This window comes from Ruditapes philippinarum, unplaced genomic scaffold (assembly GCF_026571515.1).
Source record: "Ruditapes philippinarum isolate M1 unplaced genomic scaffold, ASM2657151v2 ctg3828_1_1_1_1, whole genome shotgun sequence".
Lineage (NCBI taxonomy): Eukaryota > Metazoa > Mollusca > Bivalvia > Venerida > Veneridae > Ruditapes > Ruditapes philippinarum.
Genome location: NW_026855314.1, coordinates 38,111 through 66,040, shown reverse-complemented (window position 1 = coordinate 66,040; position 27,930 = coordinate 38,111). Strand labels below are relative to the sequence as shown.

Here is a 27,930-nt window from a genome sequence, read left to right as displayed (position 1 = left end):
AAAAGATCACAAAGGACACACAAAATACAGATCACACAAAATATAGATCACACATGACACATAAGATATAGATCACATAGGACACATTAAACATAAATCACACAGGACACATAAAATATAGGTCACACATGACAGATACAATATAGATAACACAGGACACATAAAATATAGATCACACAGGACACATAAAATATAGATTACACATGTCACATAAAATATAGATTACACAGGACACATAAAATATAGATCGCACAGGACACATAAAATATAGATCGCACAGGACACATAAAATATAGATCACACAGGACACATAAAATATAGATTACACATGTCACATAAAATATAGATTACACAGGACACATAAAATATAGATCGCACAGGACACATAAAATATTGATCACATAGGACACACAAAACAGTTACCAGTAAAGCATGGAAAGATGGGGATGGGTAAATGTATCACATTATATACTTATTATAACTTTGAGATCTTACGATTCTCTTTGGCAGACATTAAACATTTTTATAATTCAAATAGGTCACAGGCCGGACAGAAGTATAACATGTTTATTTATATTTATTATGCAATTGACTGGAAAGAAACACAAATGATGGAATAATAAATGTCATCTAAAGAGTACATAAGTGATGTTTAAGTAATGATATAACATATGTACAGAGATATTGACAAAGGTAACCTAAACGCTTCATTTGAGCACAAATTGCGCATTCATGTATCTACTGTATTAACTATTTCATGGAAATACCACCGGCTTTTTTAAGTAACCGTTTAGCATCATATTCCTAGATAACATTTTATTATCTCATCATAATTACAAGTTTTTCTTACAAGAAGGTCTGCAATAGTTTGAAGTATTTTTTTTATATATCAAAGATACATAGCGTCGGTCCTATAATGTAAGGTTACCAAAAATATACATAGCGTTGATTCTTTAATATATTGTTACCAAAAAACATCATCATATACATAAAGAGTATATATGTCTAAATGTGTAGAAATTCTTCTAACAATCAAGATTAGTGTTTCAGTGTTTATACTTCAACATTTCTCAAATTTAATGATCATCCTAAATCTGTATCTATTTATCAGTTTACACTATTGTTATTTTTTCTACTGTACATTTTTGTGCACCTCCGTGTAAATTATTTAAGTGTTTGAACATTTTTCAAATCATGTGTCGTGAAGGCTCTGTAACATTATGAATGGAAGTTTTGAAGATTGTCTTTTCTGTTTTTTAATTTATCATTTTTTATTTTCTTTAACTTTGTGTGATTTAACTTTGTGTGATTTTATGCGGTCATTCTCCTGCTTTCCTTCATTTATTTTCCCATTCTCTGTCTCATTATCTGATTTATATTTCTGTTTTTTCCGACTACCCATTTCCATTATTCCACACGAAGATAATGTTGTCGTCGAAAATATGCCAACTTTGCCAGCAATACCAATTCCCGCAGCTCCTGCTGACTGTAAAATAGCCAAGACACCTAGAAAATATGAATGTTTCTGTAATAAAATTCGCTTGTTTGCTTACGGGTCTAAAACATCAACATAAATTTGTTTACAGTTATTAAATATGCAAAGAAGTAAAATGTGTAGTTTCCACGAGACTGTTGCTATGTTTCACTGGACACAAATATAAACACCCCTATTATCACACCCGTGCAGGAGATCTTGGTTTATATACATGTTCTGCATACTGCAACCTGTCATAATGGAAACATTTCTAGGTATCACTAATAAGTAATAGAAAGAGCATCTTAACACAAGGCTATCTGATTTGTACGAGGGGGCTGAATAAGTCCATAATCAAACCTCAGGTCCTCAACTACACATGCTGACCAACATAGCTGTAAAGTTTCATGATTTTAGGGCAAATAGTTGGGATTATGCGAGACACAAGTTGAAAATTGCAAATTTTACTACTAAGTTAAGGGCAGTTACTCAACAAATTCTGAATTAATCCACAAACAAAACATCAAGTGTACAACAATACATGCTGACCAACACTTTTACTCTAGGTCAAATATGTTTTGAGCTATGCGCGACACAAATTGAAAACTGTCATTTTTGGCTCGAGAGAGCTGTCCTACTCGCCGCGGTGTCGGCGTCCGCGTCCAGATTTCAGATTAAAGTTTTGGTGCAGTAAAATATTTTTCACTATAACTTTTCCATTTCTTAAGGTATCAACTTCATACTTCAAATATATGTTCCTTATCATAAACCACATGTTATGTGACAAGGTTCATAACTCTAGCACCAATATTTTTTTATATTTATCTCCCCTTGAACTTAGAATTGTCCTTAAAAATACTATTATATACAGTTACTTATTTATTTCTTAAGGGATCAACTTCATACTTCAAATATATGTTCCTTATCATTAACCGCATGTTATGTGACAAGGTTCATAACTCTAGCATCAATATTGCAAGAATGATCTCCCCATTAACTTAGATTTTTCTTACTTGAAAAATGTTATTTTTTACTATAACTTCTTTAGTTTTAAAGGTATCTACCTCGCACTTCAAATACTTATTCATTATCATTGATTACATCTTATGTGACAAGGTTCATATAAGTCTTGAAGCAATATTTTCAGATGTATCTATCTTTGAACTGAGGATTTTCTTTAAGAAATATTATAACTTCTTTACTTTTGAAGGTATCTGCTTCAAACCTCAGAAATATATTTCTTATCATTACACACACGTTGTGTGACAACTCTAGCGTGACTATTTCCAGAATTATTCCTCCTTGAACTTGGAATTTATGTTAACAAATGTTATTTTTTTACTATAACTTAATACATAATTATACACAATTGATTTTTCTTTTCTAGTTTTGTCTTCCGGACTGCGTTCAGTATTTTATTAGTCGAGCTTCGCTGTCTCCTGTGACAGTTCTTATTTACTTAGTCAAGGGTAATAATTCAGACAAAACTAAATTAATCAACACGCGAAACTCCGGATGCACAATTTCACATGCTGATCAATATTCCTGTAAAGTTTGTTGACTCTAGCTCAAGCACTTTTTAAGCTACACGTGAACAAAATGGGAACAAAGCACAAAAAGTAGGGGCACTAAAAGATATTCTTACTTCCAGCAGGCACTGCTCCACCATACAATGACGCCATAGTAGCAGCTATTGAACCGGCAGCAATGCCACCTTGGCCAAATCCCAATGCTACAAGAACCAATGGTGCTGAAACAACTGCAGTACCACCAACAACCACCGCTGGTATAACTCTTCTTTTCAGTATGCCGGTTTTACCCTAGAGTAGAACAATGATTGTTCAAAAGAAATCAGATAAATATAGTTTATTAATTAACAACAGGTTGAGTGTTAAATGGTTGGTTTAGGGGTACTGGATTCATAATCCGCAGGTATTGAGTTTGAATCAGTTTTAGTTTAATAATATTTTATTGTATAAATATACACACAATATACAATTAAATAATTTTACAGACATAATCAAGTGTACATACAAAAGGGTTGGGCCAAAAGTTCTAACAACATTATCGTGGGCCCTTCCCTGAGGTTAGTCAGAATTAAGTTTATACTATTTGAATAAATTTGTGTGATATCAAATAATTTTCAATTTCAGTTTTAAGTAATTTTCAGATACTAATTTTCATGAACTAATTTTAACAAATGTTTTATATGTAAATATAAATTAATCAAATGAACATTTAACAGAGGTATATATATAAAAAATAGAAATATAGATAAGCATTATAATAAAATTATGATACTAAGAGTGATTAGATTAAGTTATTTAAATATTTTAAACGTATGAAGTATAAGTTTTCAAAAGTCAATAGTGTTCCATTTAAAGTTATTTATAGCTTTTGAATTACGTGTTCTAAGTATCAAATTTTGAGAAAAAGGAATAAATAATAGAATGAAATAACAAAATTATTGTATTTGTTACAAAAATTGAAAAAAAAAAAATTTAAAAAATATATACTATTAATAAATAAATAATAAATACAAAAAATATTCACCGCACAAAACCCTGCCTAATCTTAAAGTACTGTTTCAGCAGTAAAATATTTGATTTTATTCAATTAAATCTCTTGCTTGATTTAATAAAAATCTGTACTTCTTTAAAAAGAATTTCATTTTCGGATTCAGATCGCCCTTCTATTCCAAACAAAAGTTTTCGTACACTCAGAGGATGAAAAGATCTTGTATTTAAAAACAATGTTCTTCTTTGTTCACTGTATAAATTGCATTTAAAAAATAGTGTTCTGAATTTTCAATAAGTGCTCCACATATACAAGATGGACTTGAAACAATGTGATTATCATATAAATCCGAATTAAGGTTACTGCAGTTTTTCTTAAACTAGTATGATGTACAGTAGAGAAGCGTTCACCTTTAATGAAAAATGCAGGGACCGATGGGGATTTAAATATTTTTTTAATATTTGCTTTAAAGGAATGGAGGGAATCTGATTCACGTATATTAATTGGAAGTTTATTCCATAGTTGTAGTGCTGATGGTAAAACGGATTTCGAATAAATTTCTGTTTCTTCTGACAATTGATGCGTAGTCTTGATTGTTTCTTAAAGAATATGGGTTTTTCATGTGCATATTGTACAGATGGGGGAAATAATTGTATTAAATAAAGTGGTAATAAATTGTTTTTTGCCTTTGTATATAAAACTAATTTTTGAATATGTCTCCTATCTGAAAGCGAAAACCCAACCTATTTCTGTTAATAATTTTTGTATAGTAACGGATCTTGTCAATCCCTGTAACAACACGGGCAGCTTCATATTGAATTTTTTCTAATGTATCTTTCTCGTATTGCGCACAGTTTATCCCAGACTAAAGACGCGTATTCTAAATGTGGACGTAAATATGATACATATATATTATTAAGTGATTCTCTTTTAATTTTGAATTTGAGCATTTTCATGGAACCGAGTATTTTAGAGGCTTTAGATACTATGTTGGATATATGTTGATGCCAAGACCCATCTTGACTAAATGTGACCCCAAGATGTTTATGATGTTCGACAAAAATTGAGTTGTACATTATCGAAGAATAATTTTGGTTTGATCATATTAAAAAAAGAAAAAAAACATTGCTTCGGTTTTTGCCGATTGAAATTGACTAACCATTGCTTAGACCAACTTGTTATTGTCGCTAGATCCCTGTTTAACGTTTCTTCCATAAAGGTTATGTTTTTTGAGGACTCAGAAAGAGAACTGTCGTCTGCGAAAAGTCTAGTAATACTTAAGAGCGAGTCTGCTATGTCATTGACATAAATTAAAAATAATAAGAAGGACCAAGTACCGAACCTTGAGGGACGCCCCCTTCTAGAGTTGATAAAGAAGAAAATGTCGAAGATACAAAAACTTTTTTGTTTGAAGTTTGAATCACATAAGAGATGAAATTCTCTTTCGGCTTTCTCAACTCCCTTTGTTTATTTTTCTTTGTTGCTTTTTTAATGTTATTACACCGTCTTTAACACATGAGGTCATATCTCGGTGGTTGGTCCAACTAACCCAGGCTTTCCTGGAGAACTTACCAGTATAATTACCAATATCTCCAACAAGTAATTACCGACTACATCAACTAACCGGCTTTCCCTGGAGAACTTACCAGTAATTACCAATATCTCCAAACAGTAACCGACTACATCAACTAACCGGCTTTCCCTGGAGAACTTACCAGTATAATTACCAATATATCTCCAAACAGTAACCGACTACATCAACTAACCGGCTTTCCCTGGAGAACTTACCAGTAATTACCAATATCTCCAAACAGTAACCGACTACATCAACTAACCGACTTTCCCTGGAGAACTTACCAGTATAATTACCAATATCTCCAAACAGTAATCGACTACATCAACTACATGTTACCGGCTTCCCTGGAGAACTTACCAGTAATTACAAATATCTCCAAACAGTAACCGACTACATCAACTAACCGGCTTTCCCTGGAGAACTTACCAGTATAATTACCAATATCTCCAAACAGTAACCGACTACATCAACTAACCGGCTTTCCTGGAGAACTTACCAGTATAATTACCAATATCTCCAAACAGTAACCGACTACATCAACTAACCGGCTTTCCTGGAGAACTTACCAGTAATTATCAATATCTCCAAACAGTAACCGACTACATCAACTAACCGGCTTTCCCTGGAGAACTTACCAGTATTATTACCAATATCTCCAAACAGTAACCGAGTACATCAACTACATGTAACCGGCTTCCCTGGAGAACTTACCAGTAATTATCAATATCTCCAAACAGTAACCGACTACATCAACTAACCGGCTTCCCTGGAGAACTTACCAGTATAATTACCAATATCTCCAAACAGTAACCGACTACATCAACTAACCGGCTTTCCTGGAGAACTTACCAGTAATTACCAATATCTCCAAACAGTAACCGACTACATCAACTAACCGGCTTTCCTGGAGAACTTACCAGTATAATTACCAATATCTCCAAACAGTAACCGACTACATCAACTAACCGGCTTTCCTGGAGAACTTACCAGTATAATTACCAATATCTCCAAACAGTAACCGACTACATCAACTAACCGGCTTTCCTGGAGAACTTACCAGTAATTACCAATATCTCCAAACAGTAACCGACTACATCAACTAACCGGCTTTCCCTGGAGAACTTACCAGTAATTACAAATATCTCCAAACAGTAACCGACTACATCAACTAACCGGCTTTCCCTGGAGAACTAACCAGTAATTACAAATATCTCCAAACAGTAACCGACTACATCAACTAACCGGCTTCCCTGGAGAACTTAACAGTATAATTACCAATATCTCCAAACAGTAACCGACTACATCAACTACATGTGACCGGCTTCCCTGGAGAACTTACCAGTAATTATCAATATCTCCAAACCGTAACCGACTACATCAACTAACCGGCTTCACTTGAGATCTTACCAGTAATTACCAATATCTCCAAACACTAACCGACTACATCAACTAACCGGCTTTCCCTGGAGAACTAACCAGTAATTACAAATATCTCCAAACAGTAACCGACTACATCAACTAACCGGCTTTCCCTGGAGAATTTACCAGTAATTACCAATACCTTCAGTATAATTACCAATATCTACAAACAGTAACCGACTACATCAACTAACCGGCTTCCCAGGAGAACTTACCAGTAATTACCAATATCTCCAAAAAGTAACCGACTACATCAACTAACTGGCTTTCCCTGGAGAACGTACCAGTATAATTACCAGTATTTTCAAACAGTAACCGACTACATAATTTCTGAATCAGTGGAGAGAGACAATTACCGTATGTGATTGATTAAAATGAAAGGGTTTTACTAACCATGACATACGAACACACTCGAAAATGACCCGAGCATGCAACAATGTCACTTTTACCGGGTTTTTTGCGTTCCTTAATATTTCTTTTTTAATCTCTATTCGGATATGCTGTCTGTCTATAACATTAGTTTTTATACTGTTTAAGCATATAAGTAAATCATCACAATATTCAAATGATCAAGTATTCAGGAAGTCGATGGTATTAAAACATGCAACAACAAATGCAGTCCAAACATGTTTAAATTCAGCCTACAACAATTTTAATTTTGTCTTTCTTCAGGTTATTTATTAGTTTCCCATTTCACTATTTCATCTTATGGTGACTAAAAGGATAAAAGACGGAGGGCTGTGGTAGAGCAATAAGTAATGTTACAAACATAAATACAATAAAGATAATTCTTGAACTCATAAGTCAAATAACCAAAATAGAATTGGTTATTTTATTAGATCAAAGTGTCAGAAAGAATTCAGAAACTCGGAAACAGTAACTTGCATTTTCTTTCACCGTCAATGGACAGATTAAATGAAACAAAGCCTGTAAAATATTCAATTTGTTCATGTTTGGCGTTCATTAAGGTTTGGCATTTATCTAGTTTAGATGCTTTAATTAGCTGTAAAGTGAAGTAGTAATAATTATAATGATTTATGTTACATGTAACAACAATGTTATAAAAGAGAAACCTTTTCAGGACTTTCAGGGCCTTTGTTCTCATTGTTACTTGTGCTAGTAGTGTTCGCACTTTTTGTAAAACCTGCAAATGAAGGACAACACATCAATCTTTGACTTACATTTGCAATAATTTTTTAACACCTATAAAGCCACTTACTAAATGTGAATAAATCAAAGGACATGTAGAATATTGATAAACTGATAAATATGTTACAAACCCTTTTGTACCCTGCTGTGAATATCAAATATGATTTTAAAGACCCTGCTTTTATCGAGAATTTGAACTTAAATTATGGACTGCAGTGGTTAAGGTTAGTTTGTGCTAAATTCAACAATATAAATAATAAATGGTTAAATAAAGAATTTAGAAACATACAGGTGCTAATAACACATGGGTTTGTGGGTAACAGTAAAAATATTATCCGAGGAATGTACTGTTACCCAGGAGTTAGCCCAGGGAAACAGTATTTTTACGAGGGATGATATTTTTACTTTACTCACAAACCCATGTGTTATTTATTTTATCACCCCAAACAAAAACTGTAATTTATAATACTTTTTTAGGAGACCAGATTTTTATACTGTTAAAAAGTACTGTTACCCTGCCTGTAACAGTATACATTTCTTAGTCACGTGGTACACTTGCTTAAACAGTAAGAATAACTCCCAGTTGCCTATGGAAAATTAACATTACAAAAAAGTGAGGGGTAATAACACAGTTTGTTTAATGTATCATAACAATTACCTATATGTGGTCTATCTTAATGAAACACAGGCATATGATAAGTCAATGTAAATGTTATGTGTAGAGAGTGAGGCAATTATTTCATAAATAATATAAGAAAGTTAAGTAAGTAAGTTTATTTCAATATTCCATTGGATCAAATGGTACATGAGGATAAACAGACACATGATAAATGACAAGACAGTGTAATGCATATACATACAATAACATGTGTAAGTGAAGAAGGTATACACAAAATTGTATATCATCACTGAAAATAAATATCAGAATAAAAGGACATTCAACTTAAAACATAATGCTAAATAAATTTGTACTGTCTAGTAAAACTTACGGAGAGGTAAACTTCATACTTTATATTGAATTAATTTGACAAGATACTTGTATATATATAATGCATCGTATACATTTATATTCATATTTGCTCGAGTACGTGTATGTTGTTCTTTTCGAATCAAAATACAAGAACAACATAACCATTTGTCGGTAAATTGAGCTATTTAAATAAATTACTTACGGCAACACGAAACTCTTTCTACGTTTCTAAAATCACTTTCTAGAATGAAAGAACTCCGTTTACTTGATCTCGTAACCAAGGCAACATGTCTTGCATTATACAATCTCAACATTGCGAAGATTTTTGATACGAGCATTTAACTGAAAAAGGCAAACATTAATGTTATAACAATGCAAAAAATGTATAGAGGATATTCAAGTTTTGATTAATGCAGTATTTATTTTCATCGAGTGGTATAAAAATTGATATTTCAAAAGTGGCGGGAGCCACGAGTAAATTATGATAATTTTCATAATAAATCCTGTATTTAAAAAAAAAACTTAAATTTTCTGTTTATTATATAATTTACCTCTTTTTGACCTTACAATTTTTAACACTTCTACTTGAATTTTGTGTACTGGCTGAATTAAGAAGAAAGTAGTCCGGCAAGACACAAGTGAAAATACGGAAAATGAAAATACACATTTAATTTCATCAACATTTCTCAATACATGTATTTAATTTATAAGTATAAAATAAACATGTATTATATCAGCTTCTTAAATTGTAGTTAACCCCTTGAAACTGAGGGGTGTCGGTTTAAACACAGGTGAACGTCGCGTTGCCATGACTTACACTATACCCCCGTTCCCCCTCTACAAGCCAAAACCCTTAATAAACATCATCCAAACATCATAAGTATTGACAAAATTAATTTTATGGGGAAAAAAATTATGACTAAAAAAATATAAAGGTATTTTACTCTACTTTCATTTTGCATAGAAATATCGCTAGCATCTCAATTATCAGCGCATATAAGAGTATCCATCATTTTTTTCACCGATCTTAACACTCCTGGTGTCAAATCTTAGATAAATAAATACTTTTTAAGGAAACAACACTGACACCTTCGCTGATTGTACGTAGGAAGTAATATTCAAGCCCAAACTGTCAACAAATGAAACTGGGAAGAGATCTGATTGCACGGTTTCGGCAGTGGTTGATTCGGGTCCGGGCTTCAGGGCTGCAGCCCCCAGCTTGTCCCAAAGATACGTTTACCAGCTGAGTTGGAATATATTTTGTCAGTTTCAAACTTTATTGGCTGTAGTGTACTCAAAATATTTAATTCTGTCATCCAGTTGTTAATCTCCTGCCTGGGGGCTTGGCAGTGATCTTTATCTATCAACATGCTTGACTGACTTCAATGTTTAAACTGCATAATTGATTGGTTAATTACTTTCCAAAGGTCTAATGAAATTAATATCACAGATAGTGGCAAATAGATGTGTTACATTGTACACTATATTTTACTATCTTAGTTTTCCATTTTCTTTGCGAAAGCCCTATAATTAAGAAATTGAAAATTATTATTTGTAAATTAAAAAATGGCGAGTTTTATGAAGATAATATTAAAGGAATCGCATTTTAATAACTAGTTTTACTAATATTTTTATCAAGATGAAATGATTGGCCATTTACTTTTAATAACTTTTTTTGACATTTATATTTTTTAAATAAAATTTAAATTGTAGTGACCTCTGGATTCATTGATGGAAAAAATTCTTATTGAATATTAGTGTTTGAAATTATGTTTTTTGTACAATAGAAAGGCAGTATTTTAATAAGACTTTAATTATTCATATCAGAAAATTGATCAAGCATTTGATTATTTTTATCAACTGTCGTGCATACATTGGTAATTAAGTATGCTGTTATTTTGTAAATGCTTACTACTAAACACCAGAGGAATTCTATTTGAAATACCTTGCAAACACTAACCTATACAAAATATAATGTGATGTTAAACCATCCAAAAGGTACCATAAACAGCACAAGAAAGTCAAGGAAATTACACCATTTACAACCTCATATTTCAAAAATGTTTCAGTCTATGGGAGGGGACACCCCTCCCAGGCCCACCCCAATTACATATATTTTTCTTAATTCCATATAATCTAAATGTTTACAAAAAACATTAGCATACACATATATAAGCAAAGTACATTGCCACTCATAAGATGACAAATATGCATTTTATTTGGATTTTAAAGGCGTTTTGAGCTCCAAACCCCAAGTGTCTGTGACATGAACAAGCTTCAAACATGCACAATTTCCACCTGTTGCATTATTTTTATAAAAATCTTCCACCCATATATGTCAGCCCCCCCCCCTCTCGAAACCATTATCTGTATCAGCCCCTGTTCGGTATAACTCTCACGAGTAAAACACACTAAATTCACAGTGAATGAATATTTCTTTGTATTGCGTACTGAAAGTAAAATGGCACAGCAGATGTGTTTCCCTTGGCTTTTGTATGGAGTTGTTTTTACTCTTTTAATAGAAACTGTAAATAGGGAAACTTTTTATTTTTATTTTGGAAAACAGTCAGTCCTGCCTGCTGCGTACAGTTTTATCCGATTGCGAGTATGCGGAGTGATGCAATTACTCAAGATGATGATGATGATGAGTATTTTCATTGGTCTGATGTTTTCATGTGACCAATAGATAGATAGATACTTTTTATTCCTCCAATATTGAAGAGCAAAACATATTTACAAAACCGAACAATAACAGAGCATGGCATATGTACAATAAATTACAAATCATAACATCTAAGCAAACGTCATTTGTTATACAATTCTTTCAGACCGAATAAATATATGGAGATCGATATGCTGATATCTACATTTATCTCATAGTATGACATAAAATGTATGTAACCAGGTACGTATATTAATATACGTACCTGATGTAACACACTTTATTTATATAAAAACCACATCGTATTTGTATTTACTTTGCAAAAACTAGAAGTTGAATGACTATCAAATTATAAAGTATACAGGATACAAAATATATATTTAACTGCTTACGTTTAGTTTGAGAATTCATGTATATGCATATCTTTCTTCGGTTACTTCTGTCAAAATTTTACTCGAAACGAAATAGCAAAATGATGACTAAGTTATTAGAGTATTTAAAGGTACTCTAGGAATATAACCAACTGTAAATTGATGGTGTTTAAGAAAAGACGACAATCAATGTTACAATACCTATCATACTGTTATATAATTACGATGAATTATTTCCAACCGATGAAAACAAACAAATTATAAAAACAAAGATAGATAATGATAGTTTTTAAGAGATCAAATCAGTGTTTAAGGCGTTACGTTAATGTCTCACAATAATGCAATTATATATATTTGAACAATTTGTATAGGCATTTTGCAATACTATAATTGTGCAATATCTTCCCATCATTATCTGCAGCAAACTGAACAACGCGCCAACACTGACTTTCTATTGTTGTTGTTGTAAGGGATAAGAATATATCCATGCCTTTCGATTGAATTATTGCATCCCATAATTGTTTTCTCCTTGCAGAGTTTTTTGTACAAAAGCATATCACATGCGCCACAACACTATCGTTTAAAAGTTCACAGTTTTTAAATAAAGAAATATAGCTTGGTGTCAAACAAGTACCAATTAAGTCTAACAAGAAGGAAGCAAATATATTGTTGTTTCGGATTATGTCGGGCCACTTTCCATAGTTGCGATGGACTATCAGACAGAACAATCCGTTGTCCAGAGCTCTTGCCTTTTTGAGAGCAACCTTTCAAATCTATCATTATTCGCTCTCTGTAAAACAGTTTTAATCAGTACCGATTTCCAAGACTGTTTAGAAGGAAATATACCACAATTCACAAAAGTTATCAATACTTCTTCAAGATTATACTTTTGAAGCAGGCGATAAATGTCAGGGATAAATCCAAATATTTGTTTATCAAGAGAGTAGATATTGGTCAGTCTGTTGATAAATACGTGTTTTACCAAATATCTGCAGGGCAAACGACACAGTTGTCCGAAAAATTGAAGCTTCCTGTAATTTATGATAGTTTCAATATCATTGAGGTTAATTGCATTCAGGGCTAAGTCTGTTGGAGTTCTTGGTTTGAGTCCCTGAATGAATTTCGCACAAAACCTATGAGAAATCTCCAGCTGTTGCATATCTGTAGACGAGTAACTATTCCAAAGTTCACAACCATACAATGCACGAGGAATGACAACAGAGCAATAAATAGTTCTTGAGGTGATTGGGTTTAAAAAGTTGAGGATTTATGCCATTATTATGAATGCTAAGCAAAGTGCCGCGAAGTTTGTTCCCTGCATCAAATATTGGTTTCTTTGTGTTGAGGGTTTTTTCAGTCTCTATGCCTAAATGTTTATAACTTTTTGTTTCTTTGATCACTTCATTTCCTAATTTGAACTCACGATTATCTTTTGATTCTGTATCTCTTTCGTTATAAACAATTATTCCACACTTTATGACATTATAGTTATATCTCCATTGACGGGAATAGTTGGAGCATATATCGAGCATTTTGTCCATACCACATTTCGACAATGACACTAGGACCATATCATCGGCTACAGTTGGGGTTGAAACATTTAGGTCATATACACAAAAGCCATATCCACACTTCTCTAATTCCTTTATCAACCCATCAATGAAGAGGAGGTAAAATAATGGCGAACTTTTCCCTCCTTGTCTAGTTCCTTGTAATACGGGAAAACTGTCTGATTTGATACCCTGATACTTAACATAGCTAGTCACTCGTTTATACATTTCGACAATGGAGATTATTGTTGTATTGTCTACTTCACACTGCATCAGTTTTGTAAAATAATCCCGAATGCCAGACATTGTCGAAGGCTTGACGTCCATCTAAATAGCACACGTACAACTTAGAAGAGTTTTCACGGGCAAACAATATGCTCTCGCGTAATAGAAATGACGTCATCAAGCAACCAAGATTCTCTTGAAAAACCACCTTGTTGAGAACTAAGTTTTTCCAGTAAAGTATTTTTACATCTTTGATAACAATACCAGCTCGTACAATTTTCAAAATTACTGATGATAATGTTATAGCACGATTGTTATTGGGATCATCCTTCCTTTTAGTTCCCCCTTTATGTAAGGTTATAATCACGCCTTTTTTCATATCGTCTGGAATGTAGCCAATCCTAAGCATATGTGTGAAGATATTGGCTAGAATTCTAGAAACAATGTCTTTTGAGTAATTTAAATGTTCGTACACTAAATTATCCCCACCACAAGCTTTTCCTACCGGCAGGGTCTGTATAGCCTCAGAAACTGTATCTGGAAGCACGCGTACTGTTTTATCGGTTGTGATACGCCCTAGTGTTTCATTTACCGTCGCTGTCACTGACTGCTTCCAATATTCATCATATTCTTGGGATTCATTAAATGTATACAAAGATTGGAAATACAGTCCCCACTCTTTTGAAATTTGTTCTCGGTCTCTTATTATTTTACCGTTGAAGTTTATACCTTCAGTCATTTTACATTGACTCTTTCGTTTTCTGGAATTTACTACTTTCCAAAATTGAGTTGAATCGATTTCTGCTGCAGTTCTATCCAACTCGTTGTCCTCTTGAATAAGAAAATCCTCTGAGCACTTTCTCAGCATCTTTCGAAAGTCCCGTTTAGATGATTTATATTTAACGTAAAATACATTGTCGTTTCTACGTGGTCTCCCATCACGACACCATTCCTCGCGTAGCAATAGCATTTTCTTGTGTAAGGACGATAGTTCGTCATTCCAGAAGGGTTTTAAATATTCCTTAAAACGTTTCTGTGGTAACACGTGACACGCCCTGTTCAATAAACTAGCGGAAATCACTGTGTATGCTCGATCAATACCATCTTTATCGAAGTCAAACAATATTCAAGTTCAATAAATTCATTGTCAGATAATAATAAAGACTGATATTGCACAATGCTATCATTAGATGCTTTCTTCCAATTAATATTATACACATTATTGCTTAAATTTGTAAGCATGCTTAGTTCTACATATATATGAATAGACATGACAATAGGCCTGTGCCTCGATACATTTAGACTATTATCATCCATGATCTCACAATAAGACACAAGATCAAGCACTTCATTGGGTAAACATATATAGTCAATAAATGTTGAAAAACGATCATCATAAGAAACATATGAACATGTGGCACCATAACATGTTGGTAACGTATTCACAGCTATCAAGTTACAATCTGTTAAAAACTTAAGCATATAACTGTGACGAGATGTTAATTAAGCTATTCCATTGTGAATTATAGTCACCAATAAACATAGTCATACCATATTGTGAATACATGTAATACAAATCATATAGTTTATTAATGTAATTTACAAAGGAGTTCAGTGAATGATTAGTACATGGTAGGTATATTTGAAATATATACATATACTGGTTCAACCCAACTTGCAATTGAATACCTACAATTCTGTCATCGTCAATGTTTAATGGCGTTACAATATTATCAAAACGCTTATGCCATAAAAGGGCAACGCCACCTTTACCTGATCGAGATCTGGATAATTTATTACTCTTATCACACACAGCATGAAATATAGTCTTTCTCAATACTATCTAGAAAATGGACATTATCAGGTAACAACCAATGTTCAGATAATCCACAAAAGTCAATTTGTCCTTGCTTAAGCATACCTGCGAGATATGGTACACTCGACATTAAACCTGTAACATTCCATGTCATTATGTTTAAATTCATAGTGTAGTCTGTAAAAAAATGTTATTTTAATAGTACACTGGTTTAAGTAAGACTTATTAGTCACTATAACAATCCAATACTCCAAAGGGGTTTCTATCAGTAAAATGATTGTTAAATTGCGCTCTATTAGAAACACACGAATGATCAGCGCGAGCACGTGTCGAGCTATGTTCCCATGATCGCTGCCAAAATGTTCTGGATTTCCACGGTTCACATGACACATAACTAGGTCAAAACCTATCATTCAACAGTAAATCTGCACTAAAATCTGCAGCAACATTGACACGAACGACAACTCTATCTCGATATCTTCTCATAGGAAAAATTCTAATAGTATACACAGTAGGAGCCTGGAAAGGTCCTATCTCATTCGTCAGGTATCCGCCTTTTGAGATAAAAGAGTGAAGAATATTCCTATTCACAGATCTCCGGAAACCTAGCAAGCAGAAGTGACGTGTATATGTTTAGTTGTAGAAAGCTCAAAATCGTCATTGCTGGGTGTTACACGCGTATAACCTCTCTCAAGCACCGGTATTCGTTCTCCGGGGTATGTAGTAGTTTCTTTAGGCGCAAAATCGTTGTCTTGAGGCCCTGCCTCGATGTTACTACACTCTGCTACTCTTGGAACAGCTGACAATCCCAGAGGAGCCTCGTTTTCAAACGACATTGTCAAAGACTCAACACAGATAGCGTCTGCATATGTTGGAGGATTTGGTTTAAAACCCGTCTCTGTCGTCTGCTCATTTTCAATAGACATAACGGAAGAGGAAGAATCGACAAATTGTACCTCTTCGGATGACACACTGTTAAAAGATTTGTAGGTCGTGGGAATATTTTTATTAGCATGAGTATTTATATCTTCATCATAATACAGTTGTGCTTGTGGTATATTTTGAGATGCCAAAGGTGCTACAGAATATAATGAGTTTGTGTCTATAAACTTTTCTAGCTTGTTGACACGGTTTTGCAAATCAATTTCACATTTAACAAGAACCATGTCAACATGGCCATCCCCCGCCGAATGTGTTTGCTCATTGGAAGAATGTTTATGTAGTAGAACAGAATAATTCTATTTTAAGAGGTCTTTTGGTAATGAAAACTGATGGCTATAGTGATTACAGATTTGAAACCTATGTGAATACTGATGAATGAAAATAACAAAGGGCAATAACTGAAAAATAATGCAGGGTAGGTTATCATTCTTGTGTGCTGCATCCCTCCTCAGTAAAATCTATCCACCTATGAAGTTTCAAGTTGATACCTCAAATACTTTTTTGAGAAAAAAAATTGAATTGAAAAATTAAGTATGAAAAATAACAAAGGGCAATAACTCAAAAATTATAAAAGGTAGAGTTATCATTCTTGTGCAGTGCACACCTCCTGAGTGAGATCTATGCACCTATGAAGTTTCATTTTGATATCTCAAAGGCTTTTTGAGTTATGCTCTGGACAAAAATTAATTTTGAAAAATAACAAAGGGCAATAACTCAAAAATAATGCAGGGTAGAGTTATCATTCTTAAGCACTGCACTCCTCCTCAATGAGATCCATCCACCTTTGAAGTTTCAAGTTGATACCTCAAATACTTTTTGAGATAAGCTCTGGACAAAATAGCATAAAAAAAACAAAGGGCAATAACTCAAAAATTGTATAGGGAAGAGTTATCATTCTTGCGCACAACATTCCTCCTCAATAAGATCTATCCACCTATGACATTTCATGTTGATATGTCAAACACTTTTTGAGTTATGCTCCACTCAGGTGAAAAATTAGGTATGAAAAATGACAAAGGGCAATAACTCAAAAATTATGAAAGGTAGAGTTATCATTCATGTGCACTGCACACCTCCTGAGTGAGATCTATGCACCTATGAAGTTTCATGTTAATATCTCATAGGCTTTTGGAGTTATGCTCTGGACAAAAATCAATTTTGAAAAATAACAAAGGGCAATAACTCAAAAATCATGCAAGGTAGACTTATCATTCTTGTGCACTGCACTCCTCCTCAATGAGGTCTATCCACATATAACATTCCTCCTCAATAAGATCTATCCACCTATGATATTTCATGTTGATATCTCAAGCACTTTTTGAGTTATGCTCCACTCTGGTGAAAAATTAGGTATGAAAAATAACAAAGGGCAATAACTCAAAAATTATGAAAGGTAGAGTTATCATTCATGTGCACTGCACTCCTCCTCAATGAGGTCTATCCACCTATGAAGTTTCAAGTTGATAACTCAAATACTTTTAGAGATATGCTCCGGACAAAAATGACGGACGGACGGACGGACAGACGGAAGGTCGGACGGACGGACGGACGGAGACTATTTCTATATCCTCCGCCGAAAATTTTCGGCGGGGGATAATAATCTCACTCTGTTTTTTGCTCACAGCAATTTCAGTTTCGAGGACACTTCTACGCACACTCTGTTTACCCTCCAGAATATCGCATTTGATATTGTTCATCGTCTCTTTCACAAAGTTCATCTGTCCTGCCCGTAATTGGTCGCTGGCATGCAGGCTTTGACTCAGGAGAAGAACTTGAGCCTGTAATGACGATACAGTATCTTTGAGCAAAGCAAGTTCTGTCGAACACTGACATTTATTTTGAACAGAAGTTTTATCAGTAAATTACTCCTATCTGGTGTTGTGGGGTAATCATCAAGGGCAGCAACTGCTACCGAACGCCGTCTCGATGTACTTATCATTTCCTTGAGTAAACTGTAGTCTTCGCCCTGAGTAACTGAAATTATCGTATATATACCTTGGGCTAGTTTGATTGATATCGGGTCACCATTTCCCCTAAACACTCTTCGTTTTAGTTCTGCAGTAGTATAGTAGTATAGGGGTCTCTTTGGGGGCACGACTGCGCATGCGCGACGCCATATTGGATTCTATTTTTAGAATGACATCATCGTTCTATTTTAAGAATGACATTATCGTTCTATTTTTAGAATGACATTATCGTTCTATTTTTAATCTCCCGGAAGTATACGGAGCTGACTCGTATACACGATTTAGGGCTTGAATCGCGGACATTGAGGGTCAGGTCCTCGGCCCTAGACGGAGAGATAATTACCATCATGACAGATAAAAGAAATGTTTGTAAATAGATACGTACTTAACATTTTAATTTATAAAAAATAGTTTTTTAATAGGTTCAAAATAATATTGATACAAATATAACTCGTTTACTTACCTACATTTAGTAAGGAAATGACTGTCATAGCGTAACGTTCTTGTAGACTGCGCATGATCTATTTTTAGTCGCGGTATTTCACAACCACCAGGAGCTATTTCATCAGCCCCACGCGGGTGTCAATGAAAGAAAAAGGCATTAAGTACAGTCGCCGCTCAGTCTAGATTCACAATACCTAGCGGCACTATGTTGAACAAAAACCCTTTATCCTTCGTTACTAAATATAACTTTTTATTAATCACAAAAGAATCTATTATCCTTTCAAACGCAGCGACCGTCAAGTACAGTCGCCACTTAGTCTAGATTTACAATACCTAGCGGAACTATGTTGAACAAAAACCCTTTATCCTTCGTTACTAAATATAGCTTTTCATTAATCACAAAAGATTAATAGAATTGACGGACCTTTTCTCTTCGCATGCATTCACAAATTTACGCTTTATATATCGTACCCCCTTAATTAGGTTCCTTTCAAGTGCATACTACGGTCAACTGATTGCATATTTTAAACACGGTTGCCCTTAACAACTTGTCAAATTTTGTGATTTTTATGAACACTTCAAATTCCCGTTTTTTTTTTACGAAAATTGATTTTGAATGAATACACTTATGTATACGAAAGTTGTAAACTGATTTTGAATGAATAACTTATGTATAAGAAAGTTGTAAACTGATTTTAAATGAAATTTATAATACATTTAAGCTATAAACCGGTTTTTTATCGTTTGGGCAACCGTTTACGCTCAAAATTTTCGAGATAAAGTCGTTATAAGATAGAATAAACCGAAAGCTTTCGTTTTGACCCGGGGTTCTCGATTCGATTTTCAGCCGTTTTTGAGTTATGACGCAAGAGCGATTTTAAACCCTAAATTGCGAAAGTCAATAAAAACGTTAGAACTTTTTACCAATCGATCCGTCTCGTCGCGCTAATTAAGAAAATATATAGTTTTATGGGTTTATCTTTTACCGTTTTCGAGTAATTCGAGTTTAAAGTCACCGGAAGTGACGTCACGGAAATTTCAAAATCGATTTTTTCCGTTATTTCTTGACCGAATATACTCTTGTTTGGTATCGTTGGAAAGCATTTTACCACACCTGTTACCGGACCCTATTCAAAAAGCCATTGGACCGGAACTGAAATCACTGAAGCGTAAAAACGTGTTTTCTGTACCACGTCCGGACCGAACTAAGGCGTGTTTGGTATCAAACGAAATGTCTTAAGCCGCTCTTTATGAATACGGACTAAAATCGAAATTAAAATCACTCATGCGTAAAAATCATTAAAATAACTAAAATAAGCTTACCCCCAGTCTTTACTCCTTGCCTATTAAACTATTTATGACAATTTACGACAGGTTAAAACCGGTATTGCTATTTTTGATCAGCCAATGAAATTGAAAAACGATGACGTCTAACAATAGACAGCCTCGTTTTGAACCCACTCTTTTTCATTAACCAATGAAAAGTGGAGAAGGATAACTGGATAAATTTTGACATAAAAAAACGCCTTTTTTTGTCTTTTATGCAACACTTTACGATATCGATTTTCAAGATATTTGTTTCATTTGATAGACCTTACCAAATGCTTCAAAATAAACCCTAGGTTCTCGATTCGATTTTAAGCCGTTCTCGAGTTATGGCCCTTTAGCGATTTTTAAACCAATTTTTTAAAGTCCATAAAACCGTGAAATGTATATACCGTTTGAAAGATCTCTACGAGTAGATACAGAAAATGTATTATTATATGGATCTATCTCTTACCGTTTCTGAGATAAGAGAGTTTGAATATGGCAGACAAAATCACTCATGCGGAAAAACGCGCATAACTTTTTCGTTTATGAACGAAACATAGTCTTGTTTGGTATCAAATTGAAGGTCTTGACGAGTACATTTTACTTACGTGATCAAACCGGATGTTAAGTCACTCGTGCGTGAAATTCATTTATTCTCCCCAACCAACGGACCGATCTTATCAATACCTGTATCGAACGAAAGGTATTACTCACTAAATTCAGAAAATGTATATTTTTGTATCGCTGACTCGGATAGGACACGAGATATGAAGTAAAATCACTCAAGCGTAAAATGTTTATTTACGCCTTTATTAGTCAATATAACCCGGTCATGTTTGGTATCGTACGAAATGTTTTAAGGCGCTCTTTATGAATACGGACTAAAAATCACTAGTGCATAAAAGCTCTATTTCTATTAAACATTCTTCATTGAAAATACTGTACTCGAAATATAAACTCAACTTACTGCGTAATGATGTTTACTCTTTGACGTCCAATCACCAAATGACTGAGGTCACCAGTGCGATACATCATACGCATGCGCTGATCTAAATTTAGAAATGACATTGTCCAATCTAACAGCAGTTGGTCTTTTCTTACGGACTGAATGTAACCAATCAGACAGAAGATTTATTTGACCAATGATTTTGGTCACGTGACTATTTATAACATAAATAGATGAATAACGTCATGCCAAAAATAGCAGCCAATCAGATTTAAATACGTGTGTATAAAAAAAGAATTTGTTTCCTGCGTATATTTTATTACTGGAAACAGGATTTGTCTTCTATTCATCTCCTGCTCCTTCACCACCACAACCACCACCACCACCACCGCCGCCGCCGCCGCCGCCGCCACCGCCGCCACCACCACCACCGCCACCACCACCGATACCGCCATCACCACCGCCACCTGGTTGTGGTGATGGTTCCTTCCATCGCCACCTGGTGGTGGCGTATATGGCGGCGGTGATGGCAGTGGTGGTGGTGGTGGTGGCGGCGTTCATAAACGAAAAAGTTATGCGCGTTTTTCCGCATGAGTGATTTTGTCTGCCATATTCAAACTCTCCTATCTCAGAAACGGTAAGAGATAGATCCATATAATAATACATTTTCTGTATCTACTCGTAGAGATCTTTCAAACGGTATATACATTTCACGGTTTTATGGACTTTAAAAAATTGGTTTAAAAATCGCTAAAGGGCCATAACTCGAGAACGGCTTAAAATCGAATCGAGAACCTAGGGTTTATTTTGAAGCATTTGGTAAGGTCTATCAAATGAAACAAATATCTTGAAAATCGATATCGTAAAGTGTTGCATAAAAGACAAAAAAAGGCGTTTTTTATGTCAAAATTTATCCAGTTATCCTTCTCCATTTTTCATTGGTTAATGAAAAAGTGGGTTCAAAACGAGGCAGTCTATTGTTAGACGTCATCGTTTTTCAATTTCATTGGCTGATCAAAAATAGCAATACCGGTTTTAACCTGTCGTAAATTGTCATAAATAGTTTAATAGGCGAGGAGTAAAGACTGGGGTAAGCTTATTTTAGTTATTTTAATGATTTTTATGCATGAGTGATTTTAATTTCGATTTTAGTCCGTATTCATAAAGAGCGGCTTAAGACATTTCGTTTGATACCAAACACGCCTTAGTTCGGTCCGGACGTGGTACAGAAAACACGTTTTTACGCTTCAGTGATTTCAGTTCCGGTCCAATGGCTTTTTGAATAGGGTCCGGTAACAGGTGTGGTAAAATGCTTTCCAACGATACCAAACAAGAGTATATTCGGTCAAGAAATAACGGAAAAAATCGATTTTGAAATTTCCGTGACGTCACTTCCGGTGACTTTAAACTCGAATTACTCGAAAACGGTAAAAGATAAACCCATAAAACTATATATTTTCTTAATTAGCGCGACAAGACGAATCGATTGGTAAAAAGTTCTAACGTTTTTATTGACTTTCGCAATTTAGGGTTTAAAATCGCTCTTGCGTCATAACTCAAAAACGGCTGAAAATCGAATCGAGAACCCCGGGTCAAAACGAAAGCTTTCGGTTTATTCTATCTTATAACGACTTTATCTCGAAAATTTTGAGCGTAAACGGTTGCCCAAACGATAAAAAACCGGTTTATAGCTTAAATGTATTATAAATTTCATTTAAAATCAGTTTACAACTTTCTTATACATAAGTTATTCATTCAAAATCAGTTTACAACTTTCGTATACATAAGTGTATTCATTCAAAATCAATTTTCGTAAAAAAAAAAACGGGAATTTGAAGTGTTCATAAAAATCACAAAATTTGACAAGTTGTTAAGGGCAACCGTGTTTAAAATATGCAATCAGTTGACCGTAGTATGCACTTGAAAGGAACCTAATTAAGGGGGTACGATATATAAAGCGTAAATTTGTGAATGCATGCGAAGAGAAAAGGTCCGTCAAATCTATTAATCTTTTGTGATTAATGAAAAGCTATATTTAGTAACGAAGGATAAAGGGTTTTTGTTCAACATAGTTCCGCTAGGTATTGTAAATCTAGACTAAGTGGCGAGTGTACTTGACGGTCGCTGCGTTTGAAAGGATAATAGATTCTTTTGTGATTAATGAAAAGTTATATTTAGTAACGAAGGATAAAGGGTTTTTGTTCAACATAGTTCCGCTAGGTATTGTAAATCTAGACTAAGTGGCGACTGTACTTAATGCCTTTTTCTTTCATTGACACCCGCGTGGGGCTGATGAAATAGCTCCTGGTGGTTGTGAAATACCGCGACTAAAAATAGATCATGCGCAGTCTACAAGAACGTTACGCTATGACAGTCATTTCCTTACTAAATGTAGGTAAGTAAACGAGTTATATTTGTATCAATATTATTTTGAACCTATTAAAAAACTAGTTTTTATAAATTAAAATGTTAAGTACGTATCTATTTACAAACATTTCTTTTATGTGTCAATTATCTCTCCGTCTAGGGCCGAGGACCTGACCCTCAATGTCCGCGATTCAAGCCCTAAATCGTGTATACGAGTCAGCTCCGTATACTTCCGGGAGATTAAAAATAGAACGATAATGTCATTCTAAAAATAGAACGATAATGTCATTCTTAAAATAGAACGATGATGTCATTCTAAAAATAGAATCCAATATGGCGTCGCGCATGCGCAGTCGTGCCCCAAAAGAGACCCCTATACTACTTTCTGCGCTAAGTCCAAAAGGAAAATCATCATGCTCCTGTTTAAGTACTTCAAAATATTGTACACGGACACGTTCCAAGTCAGATTCTGATGATGCATACATCCTAAGCAAATGCTGAACAAATAAGTCTTTTGGCATATGATATCATGATAAAGCTTTACCAAATTATTATACTCTTCAAGATCTTCATTGTCTGGGATATTGAAAGTATCGTACTGACTCTGTGATTGTGTTTTGCTTGTAACCGCACTAGCATATGTCTTTGTATTACCCGTATGAGCCACTTCCGTGTTCTCTTTTAATGATATCAGTTCCGATTTCCCACTGTTGTTAATTGTCCGTCCATCGCTAGACGTAACCATTGTCCTTAATCCCGAAAACAGCGCCGCACTCTTGAAAGCGTGACGAATACAATTGTCAGTAGGGGTGAGTAATCGTATAATCTTTTCACAGGCACTTAATTTAAGGCCGAAGGGCGCTGGTTAGTTTGGACACTATGTGACATGTAACAGTAAATAGAAAGTTATTCTTAATCTTCAGTTTCTATAAAATACGTTATACCTATATCAACTCCAAAATGGCTGAATAACACAAAGCGTATTTGCGCCTCAGGCACTAACTATCCTTTGTTTTTTTGTTTTTGTCCAATGTCTCCAGTATAAAGCACTGATTTATGTCCAAAATTAAATATCACATAGCCAATATATTTATACACATGTACACTTAAATTCAATATGAAGCACTATTTTGCATTATTCAAAAAATAAATAAACGAAGACACAACACAACAGTCGTTCACACTCACTAATCGAGTGTAGGTCATCCTAATAACTAGTTTTACTAATATTTTTATCAAGATGAAATGATTGGCCATTTACTTTTAATAACTTTTTTTGACATTTATATTTTTTAAATAAAATTTAAATTGTAGTGACCTCTGGATTCATTGATGGAAAAAATTCTTATTGAATATTAGTGTTTGAAATTATGTTTTTTTGTACAATAGAAAGGCAGTATTTTGATAAGACTTTAATTATTCATATCAGAAAATTGATCAAGCATTTGATTATTTTTATCAACTGTCGTGCATACATTGGTAATTAAGTATGCTGTTATTTTGTAAATGTTTACTACTAAACACCAGAGGAATTCTATTTGAAATACCTTGCAAACACTAACCTATACAAAATATAATGTGATGTTAAACCATCCAAAAGGTACCATAAACAGCACAAGAAAGTCAAGGAAATTACACCATTTACAACCTCATATTTCAAAAATGTTTCAGTCTATGGGAGGGGACACCCCTCCCAGGCCCACCCCAATTACATATATTTTTCTTAATTCCATATAATCTTAATGTTTACAAAAACCATTAGCATACACATATATAAGCAAAGTACATTGCCACTCATAAGATGACAAATATGCTTTTTATTTGGATTTTAAAGGCGTTTTGAGCTCCAAACCCCAAGTGTCTGTGACATGAACAAGCTTCAAACATGCACAATTTCCGCCTGTTGCGTTATTTTTATAAAAATCTTCCACCCATATGTCAGCCCCCCCCCCCCCCCTCTCGAAACCATTATCTGTATCAGCCCCTGTATGGTATAACTCTCACGAGTAAAACACACTAAATTCACAGTGAATGAATATTTCTTTGTATTGCGTACTGAAAGTAAAATGGCACAGCAGATGTGTTTCCCTTGGCTTTTGTATGGTGTTGTTTTTACTCTTTTAATAGAAACTGTAAATAGGGAAACTTTTTATTTTTATTTTGGAAAACAGTCGACAGTCCTGCCTGCTGCGTACAGTTTTATCCGATTGCGAGTATGCGGAGTGATGCAATTACTTGAGATGATGATGATGATGAGTATTTTCATTGGTCCGATGTTTTCATGTGACCAATGAAAATACTCCATTAAATTGCCATGTGCGTAACATCTGCCTGTCTTTCATACACGGTCTATATATAACCTAAAAATGAATTTATAGTTCAGCAAAGAAAGAAAAGAATTAATTAGTTTAATTGCAGCAGACGTTAATCTAAATCCACATAACTAATATAGGCGTCAATCTGATAATGCCAATAAAAGATTTATCAAAACCACTTACCCCTATCGACGATTATCCCAAAATATTCGACAACTCGGCTATTCCGTAATATTGACAAATACACATTTTATGTACAAATGCGTAAGCACATATATTCATGGGCGGACCCAGAAAGTGTTTCTAATGGGTGATAACAACCCCCTGGTATTTGGAAAAAAATGTTGTAAAATATGTATTAAATGTAATATTGCAATTTGATGCAAGATTTAGATATCAACTTCTGTTTGTTTTTAATATTGACCACTCAACCCCCTCCCTTAATGTTAAACACCCTCTTGAATATGGCAGGTACAAACATTCCTGCGGTTGACAACCAGTTGTCTCAAATATTGTTACAAATGTATTTTGTATATGAATATATGACCCAAAATTGGGCAGCATCTGCTGTAGGACGATATAAATTAAAAAAATAAAGCCGAATATTACAATTGAAACTATAACACTATTCTTGTTCTTTTTCGTGTGTGTGAGAGTTGTTGTTGTTGGGTTTTACGTGGTACAAAGGTCCACAGGAACTTGAAATTCTATCAATATCAATGATAATATCCAAAAAATACCCCTATAGACAGTATAAATAATTTTTTGGATATTATCATTAATATTGATAGAATTTCAAGTTCCTGTGCTTGCATGAACGAATCCAGAGTCTCTGTCGGGATTCCAACCAGCAGTGGCGAGGGACAAGTTATTTACAGTCAACGACAGCTTCATTAACTAGTCGGTCACGGCCTTTAAAGGGGCTCCACTGAGGTTTAAAAACCTAAAAACATAATATTAGAATTTCTTACATAAATGAACTGGGGTGCTTTAAACAGAAATGTAAATATGCAAAGATAGTTAAGAAATATACTTTAAATAAATCGAAAATCGTAGTTTTATGCTTTTCTTAGTCAAATTTGAGTGAAAAGCATTTAAACGCTTTTCATTTTGGGTCATTTTTTTTACAATTTGAATAATTATTATGGAAAAACGAATGATCTGAAAGTTTGCACAAAGATTCGTAGTCTACACCTACATCAAATTGAACATTTATCTGGAAAAAAATATTTTCAGTCCCATCATGTCTAAAAACCTCAGTGGAGTCCCTTAATTTAAAGTAAATAAACTGCAGACAATAACAAAAACTTCAAACGGAAATAAACAAAATGTCATTATCTTTTTAACTTTAATTGCATTGTACATGTACGATCACTAAAATAAATTACCTTATATACATCAACCTTATCCATCCAATAATAACAGTTAAAACTATATATGACCCAGTAACTAGCCTGTGATATGATCTTTAAAGATTACTGTTTATTTACTGATATATACTGATATTTAAACATGTACAGTTTATATATTATACATGTTGTATTTAAGTAGCACTGAAATTGTTGTCTTGAACAAATCCCGGGAACTTTCTGTTTAGGTCAGAATCTAATTAGAATCTTGTTTTGATTACGAAACAAAACCAAAACAAACAAACAAGCAAAACAAACAAACAAAAATAAAAAACAACAAAAAACGCCCTTCTTTAGTAACTAAAGATTATATTATATAAGGTTCAGAGTATGAGGCAGTGAATTTTTTGAAATCCCCATCGACGTGTACAATAATTATTTGCATAGTGGCACCGCTTGAAGTTGCGTAGCGATATGTAGCCGTCACTGCCAATGGGGCGCGATGTAGTTTTGAGTGCATATGCAACAACAGTTTATATATGTGTATTTATGTGAAATGG

The 27,930-nt window shown here is 34.1% G+C and overlaps 2 protein-coding genes across 3 annotated transcripts; both read right to left on the bottom strand.

Annotated features, from left to right (window-relative positions):
* Window positions 1-801: 801 nt before the first annotated feature.
* LOC132742910 (interferon alpha-inducible protein 27-like protein 2B) lies at window positions 802-27,485 on the bottom strand. 2 transcript variants are annotated; one of them, XM_060731419.1, is made up of 5 exons: window positions 27,410-27,485; window positions 9,308-9,447; window positions 8,060-8,130; window positions 3,120-3,294; window positions 802-1,506 (listed from the first exon to the last, which is right to left on the bottom strand). In XM_060731419.1, exons 2-5 carry the CDS (start codon window positions 9,441-9,443, stop codon window positions 1,265-1,267), a joined length of 624 nt encoding a protein of 207 aa, XP_060587402.1. In that variant the 5' UTR covers window positions 9,444-9,447; window positions 27,410-27,485; the 3' UTR covers window positions 802-1,264. The 2 variants fall into 2 exon arrangements, with proteins under 2 accessions (XP_060587402.1, XP_060587401.1); XM_060731418.1 differs by lacking the exon at window positions 27,410-27,485 and adding an exon at window positions 26,205-26,279.
* Window positions 13,326-13,916, bottom strand: LOC132742907 (uncharacterized). The gene has a single exon (XM_060731416.1). The coding sequence runs from the start codon at window positions 13,914-13,916 to the stop codon at window positions 13,326-13,328; it is 591 nt and encodes a 196-aa protein (XP_060587399.1).
* Window positions 27,486-27,930: the final 445 nt, after the last annotated feature.

Excerpts from the sequence above, each read along its gene's own strand:
- LOC132742910 (XM_060731419.1), bottom strand. The coding sequence starts at position 9,443 with ATGCTCGTATCAAAAATCTTCGCAATGTTGAGATTGTATAATGCAAGA. Across the intron at positions 8,131-9,307 it reads AGAAAGAGTTTCGTGTTGCC|GTTTTACAAAAAGTGCGAAC; the intron begins GTAAGTAATTTA and ends CTTCATTTGCAG. Across the intron at positions 3,295-8,059 it reads GCCCTGAAAGTCCTGAAAAG|GGTAAAACCGGCATACTGAA; the intron begins GTTTCTCTTTTA and ends GTTCTACTCTAG.
- LOC132742907 (XM_060731416.1), bottom strand. The coding sequence starts at position 13,916 with ATGTATAAACGAGTGACTAGCTATGTTAAGTATCAGGGTATCAAATCA.